The 27,334-nt window shown below is 41.5% G+C and overlaps 1 protein-coding gene across 2 annotated transcripts in view; it reads left to right on the top strand.

Annotated features, from left to right (window-relative positions):
* Thada (THADA armadillo repeat containing) overlaps positions 1-27,334 on the top strand; it is a 300,312-nt gene that overhangs the window by 50,870 nt on the left and 222,108 nt on the right. For both annotated transcript variants that reach the window (XM_052746438.1, XM_052746439.1), the window contains exons 22-23: positions 4,378-4,487; positions 24,205-24,337. In XM_052746438.1, coding sequence (XP_052602398.1) covers positions 4,378-4,487; positions 24,205-24,337 — 243 coding nt within the window. The remainder of the gene's footprint in view (positions 1-4,377; positions 4,488-24,204; positions 24,338-27,334) is intronic.

The following is a 27,334-nucleotide window of genomic DNA, read 5'->3' as shown; positions in this document are numbered from 1 at the left end:
TTCACCTAATGTTTCTAAAAAGAGGCTTCTGGGTAAATTTTCATACCTGCCTCACCTCATACCCTCTCGTAATTATTACCACAGAAATCCCGTGAGCAAACATATTGTCAACAAACGTTCCTGCCATAGATTCTGTCGTTACTTGAGTGACTGGTAGTGCTGATGGTGTTGGTGATTTCCTCTCTTGTTTCATTATTTAATTCTTTTGTAATGAATTACAAGTGGAATTTACATTTATTAGAATTCATAAGTCATAAAGGAATTGCCTTTCTGTTTTATTTGTTTATATTTAGATTTTAGAAATTATAAATAAGTATATTGAACTATAATGAGTTAAAGATAACTTTGTTTTAAAGATTTATTTATTTATTATGTATACAGTATTCTGCCTGCATGTATGTCTGCAGGTCAGAAGAGGGCACCAGATCTCATTACAGATGGTTGTGAGCCACCATGTGGTTGCTGGGAATTGAACTCAAGACCTCTGGAAGAGCAGTCAGTGTTCTTAACCTCTGAGCCATCTCTCCAGTCCAAAAGTTGTAACTCTTAAGCTTTGCCGTGAACTTGAGATGAGAACACATCATTTAGTCGTCTGTTTATTACCTGCCTTCCTACGTGGATATTGTGGGAACCTAGGAAGACTCACATGTGGTTCTCTGACCTCAGAGCACTTAGTAATACACTACTGGAACGAAGTAGGGTTAACTTTGAAAACTCAGGCTGGAAGGGCCCATGTTGAGAATCTGCTCGAAAGCAAAAACTAAACTTTCTGGTAAGACAGTGTCTGCACACCAACCAGAAAACCATTGTAATTATATAGAGGGACAATATTTGGATTTTGAAGAAATTCAGATTGTTAGAAATCATTAAAGTGGAGAAGGAATGGTTTTAAACATTAATTACTGTTTTGGGTTTAAATGTGAAGTATCCTGTGTAACCAAAATGGAATTAGAGTCTCCTTACTGTAGACTTGCTTTAAAGTCAGAGTTTGAATTAAGGGTTCCTATTTTATAGTGCAAAGTCAAACCAAAAGTAGACATTTATAGATTACTAATTTATCTGATGGTAAGCTATAAACGCCTGGAGACATGGCAAGTAGCTGTTTACTGTGTGGATTTGTGACCTATAAATCCATAAAAGATGCCAGTTTGCTTTAGAGTTCTATAAAAAGTCTGAAGTAGGATATGTTAAATTTAAGAGATAGTGACATGTTTAATTTTAAGATTAAAAGTCAGTATCTTATTTTTTTATTCACTTTTACCTTCATTTTCTTCTAAATATCCTGAGATGTGTATATGCTGACTTGTGCCTGTAATCCCAGTACTTGAGAGGCTGAGGCAGGAGGATGGTCAGGGATTCAAGGCCAGCCTCAGCTGTGTAGTGACTTCCAAGCCAGCCTGAACTGTAAAAATGAGGTCCTGGATCAATTAAAAATAATAAGAAAACCTTTTGGGAGAATCTATTTTTTATCATAAGTTTGTTAAAAACAACAACAACAACAAAAAAAAAAAAAAAAAAAAGAAAGAAAAACAAAACAGACAAAAAAAAAAAAAAACCCACCAAAAAAACCCCAAACAAAACCACAGCGTCCAAAAAGAAAACGCTTTGAACTCTGTAAACTTGCTGGTTTCTAATGATGCAATTGGGTTTTCAGAGGACCTTTTCATTTTAAAGATTAGGTGGCAAATCTCTGGGCTGGTGAGGTGACTCAGTGTGTAAAGTGCTTCCTGCCAAGGTTGATCCCTGACTGTCCTCTGACCTCCGCAGGCACCCCCCCCCCCACACACACACATACACACAAATACATAAATGTGGTAAGTTTTTAAAGTTCTGTTTCTGATTGTCACTATTGTTAGCCATTTTCTGATGGTTTGAGTCAACTCTGTTCTCTGTGGTCTGGTCACCCACCGAGAGGGTGTCAGTAGGATGCTTCTGTCCAGCTGCTGCTCCCAGAGCCCATTGTCCTGCTCACTGTCCCACCCTTAGGAACTGGGTTCACCTCCTCTTCATGCCTGTCTTTCCCTGCTGTCTAGTATAGAGCCTCTAGGTCCTTCATCTGAGTCTGCCAACCTAGCCTGTGTATGTTAGATCTGGACCCATTAAAGTGTCTGCTTGATAGCAGCTGCTCAGGAACTGTTTATTTGCTTAATGTGTAGCCTCTTCACATACTAAATGTCCTCTTCTCTTTTGGTCTCCCTAAGCACATACACTCTGCAAGATGTGAGTGTGAGCTCTGTTCTATTTTAGTGCAGGTAGGCCTTTGGTTTCTTGGAACTGTTGGGTAGCTCTCATTACAACCCAGCATGTTAGTTTTCTCTGCAGGTCTAAACTGACAGCCTGCTGAGGTCACACACACGTCCTGTTTTCATCTTCTTCGTCTGCCTCAGTAAGCTCTGCAGCATTGGACAGGACGTCAGAAACACTTGACAGTGATCGTATATGTCTGCAAGGGCAAAAATTCACAGTTTGTTTAGAGATTAAGTGTGAAACAAAATGAAGAAAAATTGTGTACCTATCACTCATCCTTAGAGTTTCATTCTGACTGCTGAGGTCAGGATTGCCTAGGGCTGAAGGTCTGCTTGAGCACCCACAGGCATACTTCTGAAGGCTCTAGTTTTAGTATATACTTTTTAGTTGAGCCCTTTGAAAGGTGTTAGTATGAAGGAAGCAGTGGGAAAGTGATCTCTGCTTAAGGGAAGGTAGTGAGCTGTGCAAGTCCTCAGAGAAGCAGGAATAAGTTAGTCTGTATTGAAGTATGCCACAGTATCTGAAACGGTTTAGGGAAAAGAATTGACTAAGAGACTTTGGTCTTTATTTGATCTGTTCTGAAATACCTTCTTGTAACCTCTTACATCTGTAATGGTAGAAATGATGCTTTGAAAAGAAGCATATTACCCTGGAATAGAGTTTTTAAGATTCATCAAGTACTGCTTGTGTGGTTCTTTGTTGGTCTCAGGCTCTCTCTCTCTGTGCACTCTCTAGAACAGATACGCACTGACTGTAGATACTTTCCTCTGTTTAGAACAGACAACTCATGTCAAACTGAATTAGGTTATAGATAATTGGCCTCTTCCGAACTTGTTATTTAAATCATTGAAACACAGCCGCCCATGAGGTAAGTGCTGTTAGTGCCCTAAGCGTACAGAAGAGGAAAATGAGACCACTGAGCATAGTTGCTCGTTTACAGCTCATTCTGTCATGTCTGATGGATGCAGAACACTACTGGGGTGAAGGTGTTTCTGGGTAAGTAGATCTGAGGTCCTGTGTGGCAGCCTCCCTGTTTACCACACTGTGGTCTGTGGATGCACAGTGAACAGATATGGTCCAGTTTTGCAGTTTTGGCCCAGAGTTTATATAAAGCCTGGATTTTTGAAAGTCAGCAGCCACCAAATCTGTCAGCAAATGACAAAAAGCCCGGTTGGATTAACCAGTTCCCCAGCTTTCTTTGTTTAGAACAAATGCAACCAATTGACAGTTATGTTTTCTTTAAAGTTAATTGGTGTGTTGTGTGTTTAATCTTCTCTAGAGAAGGACATCATGTTGGGGATGGTGGCATGGCATCCTGGCAGATTCCATGGTTGACTCATAGTGCTGCCTATTGACTCCTAGGAGCCTTTTCCTAAGCCTGGCTTGAGTCTTAGTGTATCTCTAGAATGCAATATGAATGGACATGGCTTCTCAGTTTAAGATGAAAAGGTCTTTGCAGGGTAATGGTAACAGTTGCTCATCAGTGCCATTGAATTGTACACTGTACCAATGGTTGGAATGGTAAATTTTCTTAGGTATATTTTACCACAATAAATGCAAAATATTTGAAGAGCAGACATAATTGTTTCCGAATATGTATGTGAGTTTGTTACTCTTTGTGACTTTTGTGTTGGTGTTGAATGAATGACACGAGCTAACAGAGCTTGCTATGAATTGGGCAGTTCTAGTGTAGCATTTCAAGAGGGATGACTCTCTGCTTTCCTGTCCTGCTTACTTGCTGTGGGACCTTAGATTATGTAGCCCTTCTGTGCCCAAGTTTCCCTATTGTGGACTACAGATAACAGTAGTATTTATTTCATGGACTTCATTATGAATAGTTAATGAGATGCTATAAAAAGTTTAAGGCAAGTGTGCTAGCACACATTTGTAATCCCCACCGGAGATGTGAAGAACAAGTATTATCCCTGACTACATAGCAAGTTTAAGGCCAGCCTGAGCTACCTGAGACCCTGTCTCAAAAAATAAAATAAAAGTGCTTAACACATGATTTGTCACATAAGTCAATGTGGGATGGATACCTAGGCACAGGTTCTGAATTATATTGCTGGTATGTATGAATGCATCTATACGTTAAGCATAAACTGAACATTTTTTCATTTTTTTTTAAAGGTAAAAGAAATGGGAGATTACTTTAAACAGCAACTTTTACAGTCCAGACACAGAGGAGCATTTGAGCTGGCTTACACTGGTTTTGTGAAACTCACTGATGTATTAAACAGGTAAAACAAATAGCAGTTTGTGTAGGTTGTTTTTTTTAAAGATTTATTTATTTATTATATACACAGTGTTCCGCCTGCATGTGTCCCTGCACGCCAGAAGAGGGCACCAGATCTCATTGTAGATGGTTGTGAGCCACCATGTGGTTGCTGGGCATTGAACTCAGGACCTCTGGAAGAGCAGTCAATGCTCTTAACCGCTGAGCCATCTCTCCAGCCCTTGGATAGGTTTTTTTTTTAAAGAGCAGACTCTAGACCATGTGCATGGAGTAGGTGTTGTATGTCTTTTTTCTGTTGGAAAGAGTGAAGCCTGGCTGGCTACCGAGGTCGTCAGAGGTGGCTTTCGAGGTTCAGTGTGTAGATGACTGAGGGAGATGTGCACCTTACACTGCTTTCTCACCAAAAGCTGATTCAAAGTGAACTCAAAGAAGTGGCCGAAATTGGGCTGAGATTACTGCTTCTTTTCATGGATGAGTGAATGTTTTGTCTGTTTGAAAATTACTTGGCGTTTGGAATCAAATAATCCTGGATTTCTTTGTTTCAAGGATAAACATAAGGATTTTGTCTTTTTCTTTATAGTTTTATTTTATAGAAAAATCTTATAATAACAATAAATAGACATAATTCATCTTACCTGGAAAAATACATAGATAGATCTCATGTATTTAAGCAAATGTGTATTTTTAACTTTATAGGTGCTGGAAATTTCATTCATTCATTCATAAAATAGGTTTCCTCTAAATAGCTTGTAAGAAAACCTTCAGTTACTTAATGACTAAGTGTTTGTGGCAAACATTCTCTAAATAAAAGGTAGTATTTTCCAAGAAAACATTTATATTGCCTGGAAACTTTGAAGTGAAGCATTCTGCCAGTCTGGTAGCTTCAGCAAACATTTTATTTTGGGCTGCTGAAAGATCTACATCTTGATTATTTGTGAAACTTTTCCTCCCACTGCTGGTAAAAACATTTCTAAAGTGTCTTGTTAGTTATAGGTTGCACAGAGTATCTTTAAGTGATACTTTTAAAAATGTTCCTGGCGTTAAACTGATGATCTGTAAACATTTTATTTTATTTTTAATTGTATGTGTGTGTCTGTCTGTCTGTCTGTGAGTGAGTCTGTGGACAGGAGTGCAGGTGCCTCTGGAGACTAGAGAGGGACTTTGAATTCCCTCAGTCTGGAGTGACAGGTGGTTGTGACCCACTTGATACAGGTTCTAGGAACTAAATTCTGGTCCCCTATAAGAACAGTAAGATCTCTTAGATGCTGAGCCATCTTTGAGATCTGTAAAGTGCTGACCTTGAAAATATTTTTTATCTTTTCTGGGCCCGAGAGATGGCTCAGTGGTTAAGAGCACTGGCTGTTGTTCCAGAGGCCCTGAGTTCAATTCCCAGCAACCGTGTGGTGTCTCACAACCATCTGTAATGGAATCTGATGCTCTCTTCTGGCATGCTGGCATTCATGCAGATAGAACTCATATACATACATAAATATATCCTAAAAAATACTTTATCTTTTTAATTCTTTGTTTCTATTGTAGACATGATATGAGTATTCTTTCCTCATAGTGCAACCTATATCATTCCTTCAAATCAGTTAATGTTGCTGTGTACTTTGCGTTGTGCTTGGCTTGGAGAATGTAATACTTCACCATGCGATGATTTCTGTTACTAAAGTGCTTGGGAGGTGTGAGGACAGTCTGGCTCCAGCATTGTCCGTCACACACACACACACACACACACACACACACACACACACACACACACACCGTTGATGGACAGGACTGATTCAGCTATTCTGTCTGACTGGACAGTGTCTACGCCCTCCTTAATGGTTCTATCATGTCCTTCTTGAAGCTGCATCCTCACTTCAAGGGATGACCTTCTTTCTTTCAGAGTACAGGATATATGTGTCCTTTGTAATAGCCTCCAGACAAGAGCTGCTGGTTTAGTTTAGGAAATAAGCAAGGGTAAAATTAGATTATTAACAGGAAGTATGTTAATAATCTCTACACTGGTTATAAGCACTCGGCATCACAGTGGACGTGTGTTAGCCCAATACCAGCTGAGAAAGGAAGATCTGTGTATGCAAACAGGACAGACTGCCAAATACTATATGAACTTGATAAATCTTACAGGGACTCCAGAGAGAAGCAGCAAGGAAGTGTTGTTAGCTCTTTGTGGAGGAGTGAACTTGTGAGCATGCATGAGTGAGGTTCAAGGGCATAGGGGATAAAGGAGGAAAGTTGAGCAAATGCAGAGCTTAGGTTCAGATGACTAATCATTAGGCAGACTCTTCCTTAGTGGTGCTGTTGCTGAGCAAGAGGGGTTAGATCAAATTGTTCTGTTCCAGGCAACTAGATTGGCTGTGCTAGGAAGGGGAGAGGCGCTGTGGGCTTTTTATCCAAAAACAGCAGTCTGTGATTCCAGCTCCTAGTTCTGTGCACATCCGTCCCACTGACGAACAGACTGTACTAAAGTTAACCTCCTTAGCCTCTGGTCTCTTCGTTTCTAAAGAACAGTGTTTATTCTACTGGCAGGTCTCTCTGACTTTTGTTGTATAGAGAAAATGCATTATTTTTGAAAGTTCTTTTGCAATATGTAGTTTCCAACAGAAGTAAAATATTGTGAGAGTGATGTTTGTCTGGAGGTAGTGTGCAGTGTAGTGGTCTCTGGCTGGAAACATTTGTCTCAATAGATTTTAGTGACTGTTAGAAAGAACCCAGATTCAGTTTTGGCAGTCTAAGTCTGGGGTGATGAGGGCTTCCTCCTGGATGATGGCCCTGAGATTGACAGAGATAGGGTAGCTAGAAGGCTGGACCTAGTTGGCATATAAACTAACGACATGACTGCTCTATGGTATGGGAAGGCTTTATTGTAGATCTGAGAGAGAACAGCCAGAAGCATCTGGTAGAGTCTAGAACAGAGAGAAAACGTAGACTGATCATGGGCAGCAGACTGGACAAGGCCAGGGCTGTCTGTGAGAGAGGAGAGAAGAGCAGGGTATAGAGAATAGAAAAAGTAGACTGATCATGGGCAGCAGACTGGACAAGGCCAGGGCTGTCTGTGAGAGAGGAGAGAAGAGCAGGGTATAGAGAATAGAAAAAGTATAGTGAGACGAGCGGGAGCTGTGAGTGGTGAGAGGAGCTGGTGAGCTGGAGAGAGTTCAGGGTCCAAGACGGGTGAGAAGGTCCAGGATGCTCGCATGGACTTTGAAATGTATAACAACTTGTGTAACTTGTGAGTAGAGACTGGGTGAACCTAGAGGCTAGCATGGACTTGATATACTGATGGGCACCACAGGTGTATGTTAATTGGAGAGTCATATGTCCCTTTTGCCAGGGGTAAGGGAAATGACTCCTTTTGGCAGGTAAGAGCCAGTTTCGTAAGTTCCTGAGGAATTCTGGTTTTTATCTAATAGCCAGAATACAGTCCAGGTTGAGCTCATTTCTGAATGTTTGGACTGCCTTTTTATGGGAGTCTACTTTGCCTCTCAGCCTGTCAGCCATCAATTTGAGAGGAGAAAGAGGTAGAAAGGGCGACAGAAAGCTTTGTAGGCAGCTCCTGAGGATGAACGGAGACAGCCCTCTGGGAGACAAATTTCGGTGAATCAGTTCAACTTTATTCCAGAGTATAAGGAACGTATAGGATTAGGGAGCCTGGAGACAGACCCTAATTTGCATTAAGCGGCAGGCTGCTATCACAAGGCTTAGGATGTGGCAGTGGGTTCCTAAAGCAGAGCCCCTAGCACAAGTCTACTTAGCAGGGATCTGTGCCAAGGGTCAAGCTAAAGATGAATCGGTCATCTGGTTTAGAGACAGCTTTTAGGTAAGATCAGGCCTACAGGCCTAGGGACATTCTCCAGATAAGGACAGGTAGAGAACAGGAAGGCTTGCTGGGGAGGAAGGGGGTTTCCATATTGTCAAGCTTAGAGAAAGCTGCCAGGCTATGGCAGACTGCGACCTCTAACCAGCCAGCAATGTATTCCCCTTTGGAGTTTGGGGAATTGGAGTTTACTTTGGACCTGACAGTTGGGACCACAAATGGCCTCTTACTAAGCATGGCAGTTTTGAGGTAGCTGAACTTCTTATGTAGCAGCAAGCTCCAGGCAGAAGCTATACGATTTTTCTGGCCCAGTAGCCTGGCAAGCGTCATAGTGTTGATTCAGGCACATTCTTCTGGTTATAAAGAGTCTTTAGGACAGACTAGATGTAGTCTACTTTGTGGTGGCACCGTGGCAGTTGAATGCAAGTGATAGAGGTTACCAGGGAATCTGTGATGGCTCCTCTGGTTTTCGGTCCTAGTAACCGGAAAAATGGGATTGATGTTATCAAAGCCAGAGGAACTTTTGTTTGTTTGATAAAGAAGAGTAGTTTAGTTTGCCTGTATTGAGTGTGAGAAAATGATGGACTATCCTGGTAGTTAGTTATCCTCAGTTTATCGGTTGGAATAGAGGAATGGTGAAGGTAAGGTAAGGTAGCTGAAACAGACATAGATCTGGGAATTGTTTTCCTAATCATTACTGCTGATAGGATTGAAATCTTCAGGGAAGAGCAGGGATGGACAGAACAGAGAAGCACGAACAGAGGCTTTGTGTGAGGCCGAGCATGAAATGAAGTGCCACATCTTCGTGTGAATTTCAGAACCGCTGTGTAATAGTGCAGTAGAAGCCATTCCCAAGAGGTGGAATGGGAGATGAGGGAAGGCACAGTACCTGGGGTCCAGCCACTCCTAATCAGTTTTAAAGATCCCCTCACGGCTGTTACTGTTGGCTCACACCCATGTTAGGTGTTCTCATCTGGTACCTCTGAGCGCAGTGGTTTTCCATCCCCTTGGGGACATTTCAAACCTGACTGTTTGCCCAGAATATCTCTGTCATGTGTGTCGCTTCTGTTAGTTAGGTTGCTTTTTATTTTTAAAAGAAAATCTGTTTCCTTTGGCCTTTTTTAGGGGGAAGGGTTAGTAAGGACTTAAGTGATGAAAAACTTGTTTAGGCATATAGCATTTAAGAAGTTTGCAAGAAAGAAATCTGGGCATCACGAAGACCCATAGAAGTCAAGGCCAGCTGCTGTCTACCTCGGCCTACAGCTGTGTCAAGGAAGAAGGCACTTAACATGATTAATGGACAAAGAACTGAAGAGTTAAACATGAGCTACATGCTTTAAGTTGGTTTTTAATAGGATTATTTAAAATGTCTCCAAGTATAAACTGACTTCACTATTAAACAATTATCTGAGGATAAACAAGAATGGGGGAGATACTAGTCCCTTTTTCTGGGGAATTCTTTGAAAATAATATTTATATGTATAACACAAACAAATGTGGAGTTAATTTTCTGTAATCTGATTTTCTCATGTAGTGATTTCTATTTGGGATTTGCTGAACTATTCAGACTTTTTTTAAAAACACCATTACTGCCAAGTATGATTGTGTACTTGAATACTGTAATTTCGGTATTCTGGAGGCTGAGGCAGGAGGATTTACATAGCAAGACCCTCTATCAAACCAAAACAACAAAATAAGCTGAAGCTATGATGGTCTTCTTATGCATAGTTAGCTACCTAAACATTTAATTGGAGTGCTTAAGTACTTTTAAATTATGAATAAATTCAAATTTATGGTGAAATTCATAAATGGAACTCTCCATGACGTTTATATTTGAAGTTGTTAGTTCTAATTTAAAGATTCCTAAACTAGAATGTGAAGTTGGGGACTTTAATTTATCCACATTGAAAGCTTAACTGTATGGGGGGAAATTGTTGAGCAGAATTGTACGTGTAGAAGGTGCTTTTGTGCATACTTCGTGGTATCTTACTCTTTGTATGAGAATCGCTCTGTCTGCTGAAAGGTGGGCATCCTACAAATATCTGTTGTAATTAGAACCATATTCACATTATTGATCCCCCAATGAACTACTGACAGCTAGCAGTTTTAGTTAGAAAACACTAGTGAGGACTCCTGATGTCTATAATTATGGCAGGAGTAATTTAGATAGTCAATCTTTTATCAATTATTTATAGTTCCTATGATGCAAATCCAAGTGAAAACCTTTTTGAGCAAATTGGAATATAATAGTAAAAACTAAATACTCCTTTTCTGGAGAACAAAAGAACATATCTTTATGCAATTGTATAAAAAATATGTTAAGTATAATATATTGGGGGGGGAGAGGTCCATACTCTGATTAACATTATATTGTCTAAACTTGTATTCATGTTTCATTTGACAAATATTCCTGAACAAGATATTTATTACTCACTGAATGTCCTATGAATTTTATTTGAAATGTGAATAATTAAATTAAGAATAAGTTATAGCTGGGTGGTGGTGATGCAGGCATTTAATCCCAGCACTCAAGAGGAAGAGGCAGGTGGATCTGAGTTCGAGGCCAGCCTGGTCTACAGAGCGAGTTCCAGGACTGCTAGGGCTACACAAAGGAACCCTTTCTCCCCCCCCCCCAATAAAAAAAGTTATAAGCTTATTCTGAGGAGTTATAAACTCCATGGGGCCGTACAAATTAGGAGAGTCTGAGCCATAGGAATAGGCATCACTACATAGCTCTGGCAGCCATAAAACTTGCAGTGCAGACCATGCTGGCCCAGGTCTTGTGCTGGGCTGTAGGCCTGTACCACCCTGCTGATTCCCTTTTTCCATTTCTCTAGTAGATTAAAAGGATTTTGTGAAAACTAGAACGTCTTAATGTTGATTTCCTGAGTCATTGTGGTTACCGAGTTGTTAGTGACCTTTGAATTTTTATTTTTCTTATCTATTTTACATGAGTGTTTTGCATGTAAGTGCACCTGGTGCATGCAGTTCCCGCCGAGGCCAGAAGAGGGCATCGGGTCTGCTAGCGCGCCTCCTGTGGGTGCTAGGAACCAAAACTGCCCCCTCGGCAAGAGCAGCAGGTGATCGTAACCACCGCAAGCCAACCCTCCAGCCCCTGAATTTTTGTTTTTAAGTCTGTTCCTGGTAGACTCCTACCACTTGATGTATGTAGCATTTCCTGTTCTTCCTCTTCACTGATTTGCTCTTTGTCGTTGGCTGTGCTTGGAGCTAAGGCTCAGAGTGGTTCCTGCCGTCCTTACCCACTGTGAACCTGTGCAGTCTGTGGTGTTGGTGAGGGCTTCTCTTGATAATGTCGTTTTCCCACGCTCACATTTGTGCAAATCCTTCTTCAGATTGAAAGTTTCTCCATACCTCAGAGTTGTGTTCCCTTTAAAGACTTGCTGCCGTGCATACAGTCTTCTTGCACACATCTGTCACTGGGTAGTTGACTTGAAGACAAAAGCCATGGTGCATACAGTCTTCTTGCACACATCTGTCACTGGGTAGTTGACTTGAAGATAAAAGGCATGAACCTTTAAATAATAATCATAACTCCGGAAGAAAGAATGAATAGAGAGTTTTACTTACAAAATAATTGGAGATAGGAGAAAAATTTCAAAATGAAGAATAATGCCATACCAAAAGGGTTCCGGAGAATGAAGATGAGTATCTCAATTAACAACAACTAACAAGTACTCTAACTAATCAAACTCAACAAGAAAATAGCCAGGGTACTACATAGGTGGATGGAAGAAGCAGTTGGAAAGCTCCTTTGTATTCAGGGAATCTGATGTATTGGTGCAAAATAGTCTAATGACCAATTAGTGGGGTGCATGTGAGCTTGTATTGGGGGCTCTTTTTTTTTTTTTGGTGCCTATCTAAAGTACTTCTCCACCAAGAGTAAGATAACTGTGGATAGAAGTTGGACTAATCTGTGAAATAGTAATTTGCTTCAGTGATCTGCTTAAGACAACACAGTCCTGAATATCAGCTCTAACTTGCCTTGTATATTTCTACTGCTTTTCTCATTTTAAAATGTTAAAAATTATTATTATTATTATTATTTTCAGTGCTTTACGTTGAATCTAGAGCCTTGGGCATGCTAGGCAGGTAGTGTTCCGTTGAAGGGTAGCCCCTGCTCCCTGTTACATTTAGTATGGGCTCAGGAATACCACTGGAAGAGGAAAACAACAATGAAAATCTTCCTGTGAAGAAAAATCACAGTAGTTTGATTTTTTTTTTTTTTTTTTTTTTTTTTTGCCCCCGTGGTTTGAAGTACAGACAACAACATATAAGATAAAATTGAAGTGGGTTCCACTGCTAGCTGCTGACAGCGGTAACCATCTCACCTGTCTGAGATGCTGTGTCCCTTTTCAGTAACGGAAGGAAGATTTCAGCTCCTCTCAGCTCAGGCCTTCTCACTCACTCTGTACAGTGCTGCCGTCTGATTTCTGTGAAAGTGGAGATCTTAGGTATGAAAGATGATAGGAAATTGGAGACATTTTAAAATGACTTTCCTTTTTGTGAGTGATGTGTATGTGTGGGTATGCACATGCCATGGTGTGCATGTGAGGAGCAGAGGGCAGCTTGGGGGAGCTGGTTAACGCCTTCTTCTGTTACAGAGTTCCTTCCTTTGTTTCTTATGTGGTAAGTACCTTTACCTGCTTAGCCATCTCCACAGCCCTGCTACTGGATACATTTTTTTAAAATTCCCGTTAGAACTGGCAAACTGGTTTCATAGGCATATGGTATAGATTAATAATATGTGGCATTAAGGAATTATTTTTTAATGAGACTTGAACCCTTAGTAACGTAGGAACTTAAAATTGTAGGATATTCTTGAGACTAAAGACAGACATATGGTGTGTTTTGTATTAGTTTGACAAGATAGTCAAAGCAAGAGTCTTCAGACAAAGGTGGTGTCTCCTCTTTATTTGGGAAGCGTTTACTCACAGAGCAGGATATTGGAATTCCCCTAGTCTGTGGTTGGTGACTGCATAGTGTTGGCAAGAACCAGTTCTTCATTCGGGATATTTTCCTTCCTGACCCCTGGATTGTGTGATGAGGAACCAAAACAAACAACTAGAATTTCTGCATTGTTCTTTGGAGTCTTCCCGGGCTTCATTTCTACCTGGCAGTTCCTTCCTTATGGCAAACACCAGTAGCTCTGGTGTTTTGGAATCACTATCACTCCCTTATAAAGCAGTCTCTCCTTGCTGGGGAATGGACAGAAGGTTCAGTGAAGAACCAAAGCTTGAGGGTGTTTCATTTTATAGCTACTGTGATCTTGAGTTGAGAAATCTTAAGGTTACAGCCTCTCTTTCCTACACCTCCTTTTCAGTTTGGGGCCCACCAGAAGACGTAGCCAGTGTGTAGCAGCTCAACCCCAGGTTGGTTTGCTTGTATTCAATCATTCAACAGAAAGTTTCTAGAACATGTTTTGTGTGCCAGATGCTGTACAGGACAAGCTCTTTGGACCACTGAAAATACGATGTTCTAGGCTAGAGTTACTGGGAACCTAGAGAACATTTGGTAGGGCCTAATCCAGGCTTATGTGAGGTTGTGGTGAGGGCCGTTCTCATCAGGGGCTTTAGATACTTCATATATTTAGGGTGATACCATCTCTATTTGTAACAGTCACTAAAGGAGTGAAAGAGTATCTCTTTGATACCGTCACTCTTTGTAGCCCTGACTGTCCTGAAGCTATGTAGGCCAGGCTTGGCTTTGAACTTGCAGAGAGCAGAGATCCTCATGCCTCTGCCTCCTGAGTGCTGAGATTAAAGGTTTTTGCCAACACACCCGTCTTGACTTTTCAAAGCATCTCTGCAACAGTTTTCTTTTTAAACACTATGTTCACAGCCGTACAACTAGTTGAGAGAACTGGCACTAAAATCCAAATCGGGGTGGGGGAGTATTTCTTAGAGACTGGCAGTTCAGGAGGCGTTTGTTGATCACTTACTGTATGAAGGGAATTGTGACGGGAGGCACTAGTAAGGATACAAAGACTGGGGAAATGGGGGCTTTGCTCTAGGGAGCTTTATTTGAGTGTGTTTATGTGTTCATGTGGGTCCGCCTGTAACAGGTTCGTGTAGAGGCTACAGGATGTAATTCCTCAAGAACCATCCACCTTGTTCTCTGAGAATAAGTTTGACTTAGAACTCACCAGGTAGGTTATGCTGATGGCCAGCAGGTGCCAGGCTTGAGCTCACTGGTTAGTTGAGGATAACCTTAAACTTGGGATCTTCTATCACCGACTTTCCAAGTACTGGGATTACAGATGTGCACCTTCAAGTCCCACTTAGCCATGTGCAGTTTGGTGTGATAGTTTGGTGGTAGAGAAAGCCCCCCTTTTCCTCTTAGACTCAAGTAGTATTTGAAAGGACCTGAGTGACTTGAAGCAGCAGAGTTGTGTGGAAGAGCTAATATGTAAGTCATTGGGTATCCGAGAGCAAGATGGGATAAAGTGAAATTTAATGAGATTGTCCAAATATGTAAGGCTTTGTAAGCCCAGATAATGGATTAAATATGTGTGGAGATGCATGGTTTTTAGTTTCCTGTGAAACACATTCAGAGTAAATTCGGTGTACAGGCAACCAGAAGAGAGTACCTGGTACTGGCCTAAAACATGACTGCAACTCTTGTGTCTGTCCGCAGTGTTTTAGAGATCTAAAGGCTTGGTACTCTGAATAGCTAGCTTGAGTGGCTGGTTCTGCTGAGCTGAAACTCAACACATACCACGTATTTTATATCAAATTCCAGCTTGTTCTCGAAGTTTCTGTTGGCATTATATAAAATTATCTAAATGATTGTCAAATGAAAATGAAGGACAGAGAAGTAAAGGGGTGTGGCAATGTGAAAATTGGTCAGCAGTCAGACTGTATATATAGCTTTATTTTTATTGATACTGATTTTTCTCAACACCATAACTTAACTGAACAAATGTTATTTAGAGCTGTTTTTTTTTTTTTTTTTTTTTTTTTTTTTTGGTTTTTCGAGACAGGGTTTCTCTGTGTAGCTTTGCGCCTCTCCTGGAACTCACTTGGTAGCCCAGGCTGGCCTCGAACTCACAGAGATCCGCCTGGCTCTGCCTCCCGAGTGCTGGGATTAAAGGCGTGCGCCACCACCGCCCGGCTAGAGCTGTTTTTAAACCTGGCAGTTTTCACTTTTGCCTGTTTTGATGAGCAAGGGGAAGGACTTCTTTTTTGTACTAAAAGCCCTTAAAGATAGTAGCCTGGTGGGTGAATCATTTGGTAAACAAAGGTATAGGAACAAGCCTTGGCCTTGTGCTGGGGAGGTTGTACATGATTGATTTCTTAGCGGTTGTGTCTTGGTGCATTTCTGGGAATTTGCTTCATACTTTAGCTTTCATGTATTTCACTTTCCAATGTGAAAGTGGTTGCTTTATGTTTGCAGGTGAAAGTTTCTTTAGGCCATTGTGAATGATTGAGTTAATATAAGAAAGTGGTGTAGTAACAAGACTGAGTTCTCCCAGTTCCCCTGGGGAGTTGGAGTACCTCCAGAGTGGATGAGACACAGTTCTCTGCATGCCAGGCCCAGTGGGTTCTCATCAGTTGAGTTTTCTGTAGGATATTCTGATTGCCAGGATGCTTCCAGTCTGTTTAGCACTACTTTAACATTTTAATTCTGATGACAAATGTTCAGTGACAGAAATCAGTCTGAAAATAACCTGAATGAAACATGAGCAGGAAGATGATTTCTGTTTCTTTACATTTAGGAAGACACTTTACTTAAAAAAGTGTACCCCAAAGTGCTTTGTGAATGAACACCTTTTGGAAGTCAGTTCCAGGGTCCAGCACAGTACATACTAGCTACTTCTCCTTGATGGGTTGTGTTGGTTTGTTTGGGAGTGAAATCCACTGAAACAAATAATAGAAGCTGGTGGTATCTTTATTACCAGCCAAATCAAGCCAAAAATGTAATGGAGCATAAGGTTAGCTCCCTTGAAGTAATGCTTTCTTTTTTTCTTTTTTCTTTTTTCTTTTTTTTCTGTTTGGTTGTTGTTGTTTTGGATTTAGAGACAGGGTTTCTCTGTGTAGTTTTGGTGCCTGTCCTGGAACTCACTCTGTAGCCCAGGCTGACCTTGAACTCAGCAGAGATCCACCTGGTTCTGCCTCCCAAGTACTGGGATTAAAGGTGTGCGCCACCGCCGCCCGGCCTGAAATGATGCTTTTTTATTAAGCTGAAGTTTTGGTGTTTTATTTTTATTTTTTTACCCAATTTACAAAAAGTGCAAAAGTCTGAGAGATAGCAGTTGGCTAATTTAAACTAGGGAATGTGAGTAAACCATGTATAACTACTGCACCATAAACAAGCCGGTGAGATCAGTGGAGGTGGGAGGCGGGGGTGGGGGTTCCTTGTGGGGAACCAGGGATGCACAGTGGGGGTTTGTAAAGAGATTCAAGACATGACTGAGAACTGATCTGGCCTTGTGGGTTGTTTTTTTGAAGTTGGGTCTTACTACCTAGCCCAAGGTAGCCTCAAACTCAGGATCCTTCTGCCTCTCAAGTGCTAGGATTATATTACACCTGGTTTGATCTGGCCTTTGAAAGGATGATGCTGAATGCTGTGTTAAGAATAAAGGATGACAGTAAAAGTGGACACCATTTGGGAAGTCACAGTAGGACTTGAATTCAGACAGAGGTGGCATGGTTTTCACAGCTCAGATGTGACTTTTCTAGGAAGGATGACTTCTGACTTGAGAAGAGCTCTTTGTTACTCCTTTATTAGAGTGTGGAGTCTGGGAGGGTAGACCCTGGAGCAGAGCAGGGCTTTAGTGTGGGTATGTCAAGTTAGAGTGTGAAGTCTGGGAGGGTAGGCTTCTGGAGCAGAGCAGGACTTTAGTGTGGGTATGTCAAGTTTACTTTGTTTTGTGCACACTCCATCGGCACCACTTAGATTTATTGAACTTTGCTGGAGTACATCTTTCAGGATTTCTTTCATTCAGAGTCCCAGGGAGACTTTTTTTATTATTACATTTAGCTAACTAACTCTGTGTGTGTGCGCGCGCGCGTGCGTGTGCGTGTGCGTGTGTGTGTGTGTGTGTGTGTGTGTGTGTGTGTGTGTGTGTGTGTGTGTGTGTTCCACTTGTGAGTATGTGAGGGTTAGAGGACAGCTTGAAGGAGTCTGTTTTCTCTTTGCACTGTGTAGGTCCCACTGAGACACTAGTCCACCCAGCAGATATGTTTCTAATGTGTCTCAAACAATCTAGATTTTGCTTCCACTTCTGAATATAGTTTAATGAGGTGTAGACTTCCAACACCAGTTAACTCTCCTTCAGCATTTTCACTATCTACTGTGTCTTTTGTTATTGATAATGAGAAGCTTGTTTGTTTGTTTTTTGAGACAGTTTCTCTGTATAGCCCTGTCTGTCCTGGAACTTACTCTGTAGACCAGGCTGGATTTGAACTTAGAGATCTGTCTACTTCTGCCTTATATTTTGATGCAGAATGTTTCCAGTATTTTTTTTTTTTTTTTTTTTTTTGGTTTTTCGAGACAGGTTTCTCTGTGTAGCTTTGCGCCTTTCCTGGAACTCACTTGGTAGCCCAGGCTGGCCTCGAACTCACAGAGATCCGCCTGGCTCTGCCTCCCGAGTGCTGGGATTAAAGGCGTGCGCCACCACCGCCCGGCTGTTTCCAGTATTTTTATTTATGCCTGCTTGCATTTGAAAAAATTTGACAGAGTTTCTTGTAGCTAAGGTTGGCTTCTAACTTACTCTGTAGCCAAAGCTGAGCTTAAATTCATGATCTTCCTGTCTTTACCTCCCAAGTGCTGGGACTACAGGTGCGTTCCATACCTGGCAGGTAAATGTTCCTTTTGTGTTTCCTCCTGTATAGTACAGGTGTTGAATCCAGGTCTGGCATATGCTAGATGAGCACTCTACCACTGAGCTACATCCCAGTTCTCCTAGACTTCTTAAGAAGACATCATTCCTTCATTGTTTCTTTAACATACTAAAAGCGAAGTTATTTTAAGGACTTTGTCAGTCTGCCCTATACAATTAGTTTCATTTAGAGTCAGTTTATGTTCTAATTATTTTTAGCTGTCCTTAATAGAAAATTCTTTGTGTTGTAAGATTTGGTTTGCTGGCTATAATTAGGAGCCTTTTGATTAATTTGTGTGCTTATTTGGGTTTGTTCCTCTGAGGAGGTAGGTCAGATGGTGTCATTTTGGTCCATCTCTTCCTAGTCCCCCTGGGATATTACAGATTTAACTACCAAGTCTGTAGACAGCCTGGCTCAGAGTCTTCCTGGATTATGGCTTTTGGTTGTAGCCCCAGCTCTGGCAGTCACCCCTATGCAGTCTCCTCTCATGAGAGAGGAAGCCACTGAAGTGCCCTTCTGGAGGAAAGATTGGTTACCCCCCAGAGCTGACTTGGTGGCCCCTGCTGCTAGTTCTAGATCTGCCATGCTGTAAGCCTCTTTCCTGTGTCAGCGTTTCCACTTCTTGTCGTTCCCTGTGGTTGTCTTGTTCTACACTAGCTGCTTTTCGGGCTTCTGTGTGTGTGTGTGTGTGTGTGTGTGTGTGTGTGTGTGTGTGTGTGTGTGTGTGTGTGGTGTTATGCAGGGTGGGGTGAGTGTGGGAGAGTGCCTTTTCAAAGTGTAAGCCAACTAGTGTATCTATCAGAGACTTCAGTGAAATGCTTTCAGACTTACATTTCTCATAGTCAGATAATATTTTATCAAATGCCTCCAGGGAACTTACTACACATGGTCCAATAGGGAACTCATGTGTAACAGCGTTCATGTGATAGAAGAGAAAAATGGGAAGTAGAACATCTGTGACTTGTCCTAGGTCACATAGCTTTTACATGCACAGAAGGGAGTTAACCCAGTAACTTGGCTCCATAGTTGGTGTTCCTAAACACCAGCTTAGATGCTTGTCCACCCTGACTTCCTCGTTGTTGTCCTTAACCACTGTGTTTACGCCTCCATTTGTCTGAGGAAATGATATTTTCTCTGGCGTTTGTTTGTTACAGGGATGATGCAAGACCAGATGTGTAGAGGGTGGTATTGACTAGATGTGTAGAGGGTGGTGTTGACTAGATGTGTACAGGGTGGTGTTGACTAGATGTGTAGAGGGTGGTATTGACCAGATGTGTAGAGGGTGGTCTTGACCAGATGTGTAGAGGGTGGTGTTGACTAGATGTGTAGAGGGTGGTGTTGACTAGATGTGTAGAGGGTGGTGTTGACTAGATGTGTAGAGGGTGGTATTGACCAGATGTGTAGAGGGTGATATTGACTAGATGTGTAGAGGGTGGTATTGACCAGATGTGTAGAGGGTGGTGTTGACTAGATGCATAACAGACATGCAATAAATGTTTTCTTTCCATGTAGCAGGCAGATATATTGCCAGTATGATAATTTAAATAAAACCTGTAAAATTTTGTTTGGAATACAGTGTGTTTCATATGAATAAAGAGAGTGAGACTTATATTGTTGGACCAAATTTTTGTATGTGACTTTGGGGTGAGAGGTCTAGTCCAAGAGAGGAGCAGAACTAGGAAGCCAGGGAATCAAAGAAATGGAATTCAACGGCAAAGCCCAGACTGGAAACCAGCCAGTTAAAGAATTCTTCAGAAAAGCTGGTTTGGTGCTGGGGAATTCCAGAGCAGAACAAGGTCTGGACTGGGTGGCAGGAATGAATGCCCCAAGCATTTCTTGGAGCTCGTCCTGAAGTTACTGGGTCTTCAGTGGGCACAGAGGGCTCTTTTGAGGATACTTTGCCAGCTGTAATCTTGTAGAACATTCTTCTGGCCCTGTTTTGGAAATCCCCAAATTAATAAGGAACATTTGGTCCTTAGTATGCAATACCCAAGGGAATAAATGGGTCTAGCTAAGTGTTTACATTTCAGATAGCCAAGAATCTAAATGAGGGAATTGTCTTTGGGACCTTGGTTAAAGCTTGTTCCCTGGTGTGTCCTGCTTTCTGGACCCTGCTCTGTAGACGGCTCTGTAGACTGTCCACCATTCTTTTGAACACCCTTCAATGTCTAGCTTACATCCCCGTTCCTGCCATGACACCACCAGCCCTCTGTGTCCTGTGCCTAATAATTGCTCCATATAACTTAGAAAGCTTATCAATTTTGATGCAGGAGTATGTGTGGAGACTATTGAAAGATGATTAGTTCAAAGTATGGGTTGTGCATATTTGGTGTGTGTGTGTGTGTGTGTGTGTGTGTGTGTGTGTGTTGTATGCTAGTGTAGAAACCAGCAAAGAGAAGAACCTTATTAAAACAGTATCTGTGTAGAAGTTGGTGAAGTTAAAGTAGGAAGGTTAGGTCCAGGTCGTGTATGACCTTTCAAACTAAGGAGAATATCATCATCTAAATCAAGATTTGATTGGTAGTCTAGAGCAGTTGTCAGTTCATACATGGAAGACTGACTCTTGGTGAGGTAGCCACTGACCCAGACCTGCCTGCCTTCTGTGGCCTTCATTCGCTAGCCCAGGAAGAAGCCTTGTTGAGCTAGTGTCTAGTGTACTAGTATTTCAGTGCACTTGATAGAACACAACACACGTTCCTGTCTTGACCTGCACTTCATTTCTCCCTGTCTCTCCTGCCTACTGAATTCTTACTGGAGAGTTGACCTGCCTTAGACTGCAGCCTTTTCCTGAAGCCAGCCCTTCAGCAGAGCAGAAAATGCAAGGAACTGAAAGTCACCCTAAGTGACTTTCTCAGCTTCTGTGTGTAACTCCAACATATTCTTGAAACACACACACACACACACACACACACACACACACACACACACACACACACACACACACAATGTCTTTTGCTTTAGTTTTTTAAAAAATTTTCTTGTCTACTTACTGTGAGCTAGATTAGCCCGTATATACTCTTCCTGTTTTTCAATGACAGAGTACTCAAAGAGTGTTGCAGTCCAATCTGTAACTATATCGTTAGCACTTAAATAATTGCTTTTGCTTTGAACAGTCTGGAGTTCAGTTTTTGATTGGGAAATGAAAGATTTTGCCAAGTTAGGGTTTTTTTTAATGGTTATTTCTATACCTGTGTGTCAGCGTGTACATGTGAGTGTAGATGCTTTTGGAGGTCAGAAGAAGGTGTTGAGTCCTCTGGAGCTGGAGGATTTGGGGCCACCCAACATGGGTGCTGGGAACTGAACTCGGGTCCTCTTACAAGAGCAGTACCTGTTCTTAACTGTTGAGCCATCTCTCAAGCCACCAAGTTAGCAATGATAATATAAGCTAAAGAAATCGCTACCTGTGGCTGCGAATGTCGCTTACTGGAAAAGTATTGACCTGGTACGTGCATGCAAGGCCCTGGGTTCTGTCCCCAGTGCAGCCAACGGAGGACTTCATCTTGAAAATGATAGACTAGGAAGCAACTTTGGTCCTTAAAATATAAAAATGAGTATGTATATACGTGTATACATACATGTTTAAAAGTGGAGAGTAAAAGGTCAGGTACCTTTATTCATTGCTCAGATTCAACACTTATCAGAATTTGCTGCAGATGCTTTGTGCCTTTGCATGGTAGTTGTTGAAGTATTAAAATATTAATCTTGGTTTGTGAATTTTACTCCCAGGCCTTTCTGTATGTGTCTCTAAAAATGTGTGGACACTTTTCCTTGTGTCTCAATGCCATGGTTACATCCTTGATGTCGGCTATATCTAGACCATGCATAAATTTTTATATTACTTGGTAGTATCGTTCTTACATTTTATTTGTTCTAATCAGGGTGTGTTTGTTTTTGTTTTTGTTTTTTGAGACAGTAGTTTTCTCCATGTAGTTTTGGTGCCTGTCCTGGGTCTCGCTCTGCAGGTTAGGCTGGTCTCGAACTCATAGAGCTCTGCCTGGCTCTGCCTCCCTAGTGCTGGGACTAAAGGTGTGCGCCGCCCAGCCTAATGGAGGTCTAAACCAGGTTGTCACAGTAGAGTTTGTTGCTAAGCCTTTGGTTCTTAATCTCTTCATTCAGAATTTTTTTTTTACACCTAACTACTGGGGATTGAACCTAGGGCCTTGAACATGGCAAGCAAACTCTATGTCAACTGAGCTACATCCCCAGCCAGTGGTTTAAACTTGTGAGAGTTTTGGTGACTGAGGGACACAGGTGGGAAGAAGCAAGGGTGGGCAGATGGATTTTAATCCATTCTGTGAGGAAATCCTTAAAATCTCAGCCTGCTGAGTATATGGGCTTTGAGTCTAATGTTTAGGAACGACGTGCTTCCATTCATGTCAAGGCTTACAGTGGCACAGTTTTAAGTGGTGTTAGTTCCGTATTTAAGTCAATGTGGAACATTTACCTAAATTTCAGTTGCTGTCTGGAATGTTTCGTCAGAAATGGAAGTTCCCTGTTTTGCAACAGGATCAAGAAAAAAGACAAATCCCAAATGTGTGTCTAAGGTGCAACTCCTGCCCTAGATTACAGCCAGTTATCTTTCTGGTGATTGGTTTCTTCTACTTACAATAGAAGCATTTTTTCCAACTTGATATCTGTTAATTTCAGTTAAGCAGATCTTGGTCTTTAATTCCTACTTGGGAAGGCTGAGTCAGGGGATTGCCCAATTCTAGGCCTGCATGGGCAACTTATGGAGACTTTTTTCTCAAAATAAAAACCAGACAGGACTGGGGGTCTAGCTTAGCAGTAGAACCTTTACCTGACCTGCATAGCACTTCCCTTCGGTCGAGCTGCCCTTTTTCAAGGTGACTGTCTCCCTGCCCTTGAGCATGCTGCTGCTTCAGCTAATGCCGGTACAGTAGAGCCAGTGCGGCAGTCAGCAGGTCTCCTAAACACTGACATGACAGCCTGTCCTCAGATCCCACAAGGGAGCAGGAGAGAAGGGGCTCCTGAGAGAGGTCCTCGGACCTCTATGCCATGGCGTTCCTGCCTGTTTGTGTGTGCACATACACATGCACACATGTATACACATGTACATACACACGCTTACACACACATGCATTCATACATACACACACTTATACACACATGCATACATGCATGCACACATACAATTTTAAGAACATCCTCTGATATAGTGTTCAAATAAACTTTTAACATGTTTTGCCTCTTCCCAGATAAATTTCATTCTTAATATTCTACAGATTAGAAAACAATATTATTTGTAAGAAGCCACATTTTAAGTAAAATGAAAGTAATTATTAAGATGTTAAGTTTAAATTCATTCATTTACTTTATGTGTAATCTATAAATAAAAGTCAATTACAGAAAACTATACTATGTATGATGTTTTTGTTGGAAACCTTGAGTTTCCCAGTATAGATATCTGTTCGAGCTCTGTGAGCCTTCTTCAGACCATTGGGGTATGGAGGCAAGCCTATGTGATCAAGCTGACTTGTAGATAAGATCGGGCTTTACACACACGATTTGTAGTAAGTAGAACCCTTAATGGCTTCAAGTCCCAAGGCACATAGTAAAGAGGGGTTTTAGCTACTTTCTTGTTGCTGTGATGAAACTTCCTGAAGAAAGCAGCCTGAGGGAGAGGGTTTATTCTGGTTCATGGTGCAGTCATCATGACAGAGAAGTCCAGGCATTGGGAGCTGGAAGTCGCTGGACCCATAGCCAGAAAGAAGAGGTGAATGCCTCTGCTCAGCTCACCCTCTCCTTAGAAAGTCCACCCACAGTTGCTGGCGCTTTTTACCTCAGCTAAAGATGATCCCCCACAGGCACGCCCCAAAGCTTGTCTCTGGGGTGACTTTGATCTCACCAGGCTGATGTCAAGAGTAACGTATAATAGTTATATAATCATAGGTTAAAAGTAAAGTAAGACACTTTTTAGTTTGCCTTCTCAACTTAATATGTTTATTATTCGTGACGGTGTTAATGGACATCATTAGTTTGCACTTTGACCTCTTAGAACCTAACCCTTCCAAACATTTGTCCTTCATCCCTTTTAGGTGCTCTAATGTGAGTCTGCAGAAGCTGCCGGAGTGGTGGTTGTGCAGTGTGTTGGATGACATTAAAAGCAGCGATCCCTCCTCCAAACTCTGTGCCACAAGGCGCAGTGCTGGAATCCCTTTCTACATACAGGTACCCACCTGAGACCACCACCCTGGTCTCTCTGTGCTTTGAAACTGCCTTTTCACCTCCTTAATATGTGAGGAAATGTACAGAAACATTAGGATGTTTCCGTCTTCTCCCTACCACGGCCTTTGCGACTTGGTTATTTTTAATTTTTATTACATTTATTTATGTGTGCACATGTACATAGGCATACACATGGTATGGCTCACATGTGGAGATCAGAAGACAACTTGTTGGAGTTGGTTCTCTCTTCCCATCATGTAGACCCCAGGGATTGAATTTAGGATGTTAGCATTTGGTGGCAAGCACCTTTACTGACTGTGCCTGCCATCTCTCCGTCTCCTATGTGACTTTGTTTTAATGTGTGGACAGTATGTTCTGTGTCAGATCTGTTCTTGGATCAGGAGGTCAGTCCTGTAGTATAAACAGAGGGCAGTATAGATTTCCATCTGTGTATTCAGTAGTCAGAAATCATTGTGGCACAGCGATTGCTTACTTCTAGGAAGTACCCATATTGAGTCCTTCTATAACATATCCATCATAAAAATCATAATCTTAATAGTTCACATTTAGTGGTGATTATATCACATCTGTTACTTCATTTGAACCCTGCCTAAACCCTATGAGATAGGTACGGTTATCATATGAATATGTCCTAAGTGAAGAGACTGGGGACTGAGGAAGTGACCTGCCAAAGGCCATGGGGATGTAAAACTTCCCAAAGCTTAAGCTCAGTCCATCTGACTCTTGACCACGTTTTCATGAGAGACTATGTGTGAGTACAGTTCCTGAACACAGATGGGAACATGCTGGACACTTGCTTTTTAAAACAACTTTACCTTACAACCTGCTCATATCCCCATACGCTGTTAGTGCTGCTGACGGGATAGAGAATAAGAGACTATCACTTCATTATCTCAAAGAGTAAACACCAATACCCTCGCAGTACTAAATCAGATTCCATCCTTGTTTATAGTAAGACAAACCCCATGAATTGGGTAGTGTAATAAGCACCGTGGAAGTAAATAAAGTAACCCCTACAGTTTTTTCTTTTTCTCTTTCATTTCTCTCTCTCTCTCTCTCCCTCTCTCTCTCTCTCTCTCTCTCTCTCTCTCTCTCTCTCTCTCTCTCTCAAGTAATTTGTTTATTCTTATTTTATGTGCATTGGTGTTTTGACTGCATGTATGTCTGTGTGAAGGTGTCAGATCTTGGAATTACTTACAGGCAGTTGTGAGCTGCCATGTGGATGCTGGGAATTGAACCCTGGGTCCTCCGGAAGAGCAGCCAGTGCTCTTAACCGCTGAGCCATCTCTCCAGCCCTTATTTTTTTTCTCTTATTCCTAGTCTCCTCATGACTTTTTGAGGCCAGTGGGGGGCACCAATTGCAGAAGTGATTGACTGAGGTCACTGGGCAGCCCTGAGAAGTGAGCTTTCTATGTGATCCCAGCCACTTTTCTGTAATGAGTCTTTCCCTGTCCTACCTGCTCCCAACTAATAACATGGAGACTCCTTATTAATTATGAAAGCTTGGCCTTAACTTAGGCTTATTTCTAGCTCCTAGAACGTAAACGAATCCATTTCTATTACTCTATAATGCTGTCATGTGGCTTGTGGCTTTTACCTCTCCTCCTGCATGTCCTGTTTCCACTGTATCCAGCTGGTGACTCCCCCTTTCTTCTTTGGAGAGTTCTCTTTGTCCAGAAGTCCCGCCTGTACCTCCTGTCTAGCTAAGTGTGATTGATTTAGTTTCTGACTTGCGGTTCCTTCTGACCTGCTGTGGTTATGTGACCTTCTTTTCTGAGGACAAATGTCAGGTAGTTGAGGATCCTGCCCAGTGTTTGTGTTATGTGCTGGGATATTCACTTTGTGCTACCAAGTGGTCATAGTTATAGAGTGACCACCAAGTCCATTTCCTAAGCCCAGACTTAGCAGGCAACGTTGCGATACTTTTGCCCAGTTCTTTGAGGCAAGGTGAGTTGAGTCATGTTTCTGGGAAGAACACCTCTCAGTAATTGAGTGTAGCTTTCTTATTTATGTTAGTGGAATAAAGTTTTAATTATCAGAGAAATCTGCTCAAAGAGGGTCCTGTTTTTCTTAGGATGATGTACCATAAAGTAATACTCTTTTGTTCTGCTGACAGCTGCAGTTTAAAGGTAGCTGTGATGAAAAACTACCATTTTAGTGTATGCATTTACCCTTTGTATAAACAGACACTTTTAAAATATTCTTAAAGCATATTTTCTGAGCATAGATATATTGTGATGAATTATTTTAAGTCTGTTTATATGTTTGTCTTCTATATTCTTACTGCATAGCTTGTCATGGATAGAAAATGCAGACTAGTTGCAAACTTTGGCTCTAGGGAACCAGAAGCTACATTTTACAAGATGTAGATGTGGAGGACAAGAGTTCAAGAATGTAGCTGAAGTGGTTTTTCTTTGACAACTTTGTGGAGATAAAATTGACTTGTGACAACAGTTTATGCATTTAATGTGTACAGTACAGTGATTTTCAGTATATTCTCAGAGCTCGATAACCATTAGCACAATCTAATTTTAGAATATCTCCTAACCCTCACCCATTAGCCCTTACTCCCCATTCCACCCACCTCTGCTGCTCTCAGTCCTTGGCAACCACTAATCTTTCTGTCTGTGGATGTGCGTGTGCTGAACAGTTCATGTAAATGGAATCATACGATATTCAGTCTTTTGTGTCTGGCTTCTTTGACTTAGCAGTACATTTTCAGGACTCATTCATGTTATCACAGATATATACATATATATATATATATATGTGTGTGTGTGTGTATACATATATATGTATATGTATACATATATATAATCAGTACTTCATTTCTTTTTATTATATTGTCTTAAGTGGGCTGATAGACCATTATTTTGTTTATTGGATGCTAGTCACAAAGTAAATAAGTGGCTTCTTTGAAATCCAAGTGCAAAATCCCTTTGGAGTTTGTAATGCTTCTTGTTATCCTATGGAGTTTCA

The sequence above is a fragment of the Peromyscus californicus genome, unplaced genomic scaffold (assembly GCF_007827085.1).
Source record: "Peromyscus californicus insignis strain IS unplaced genomic scaffold, ASM782708v3 Scaffold_1__1_contigs__length_55948999, whole genome shotgun sequence".
Classification (NCBI taxonomy): domain Eukaryota; kingdom Metazoa; phylum Chordata; class Mammalia; order Rodentia; family Cricetidae; genus Peromyscus; species Peromyscus californicus.
This window is presented reverse-complemented; position numbering and strand designations above follow the sequence as displayed.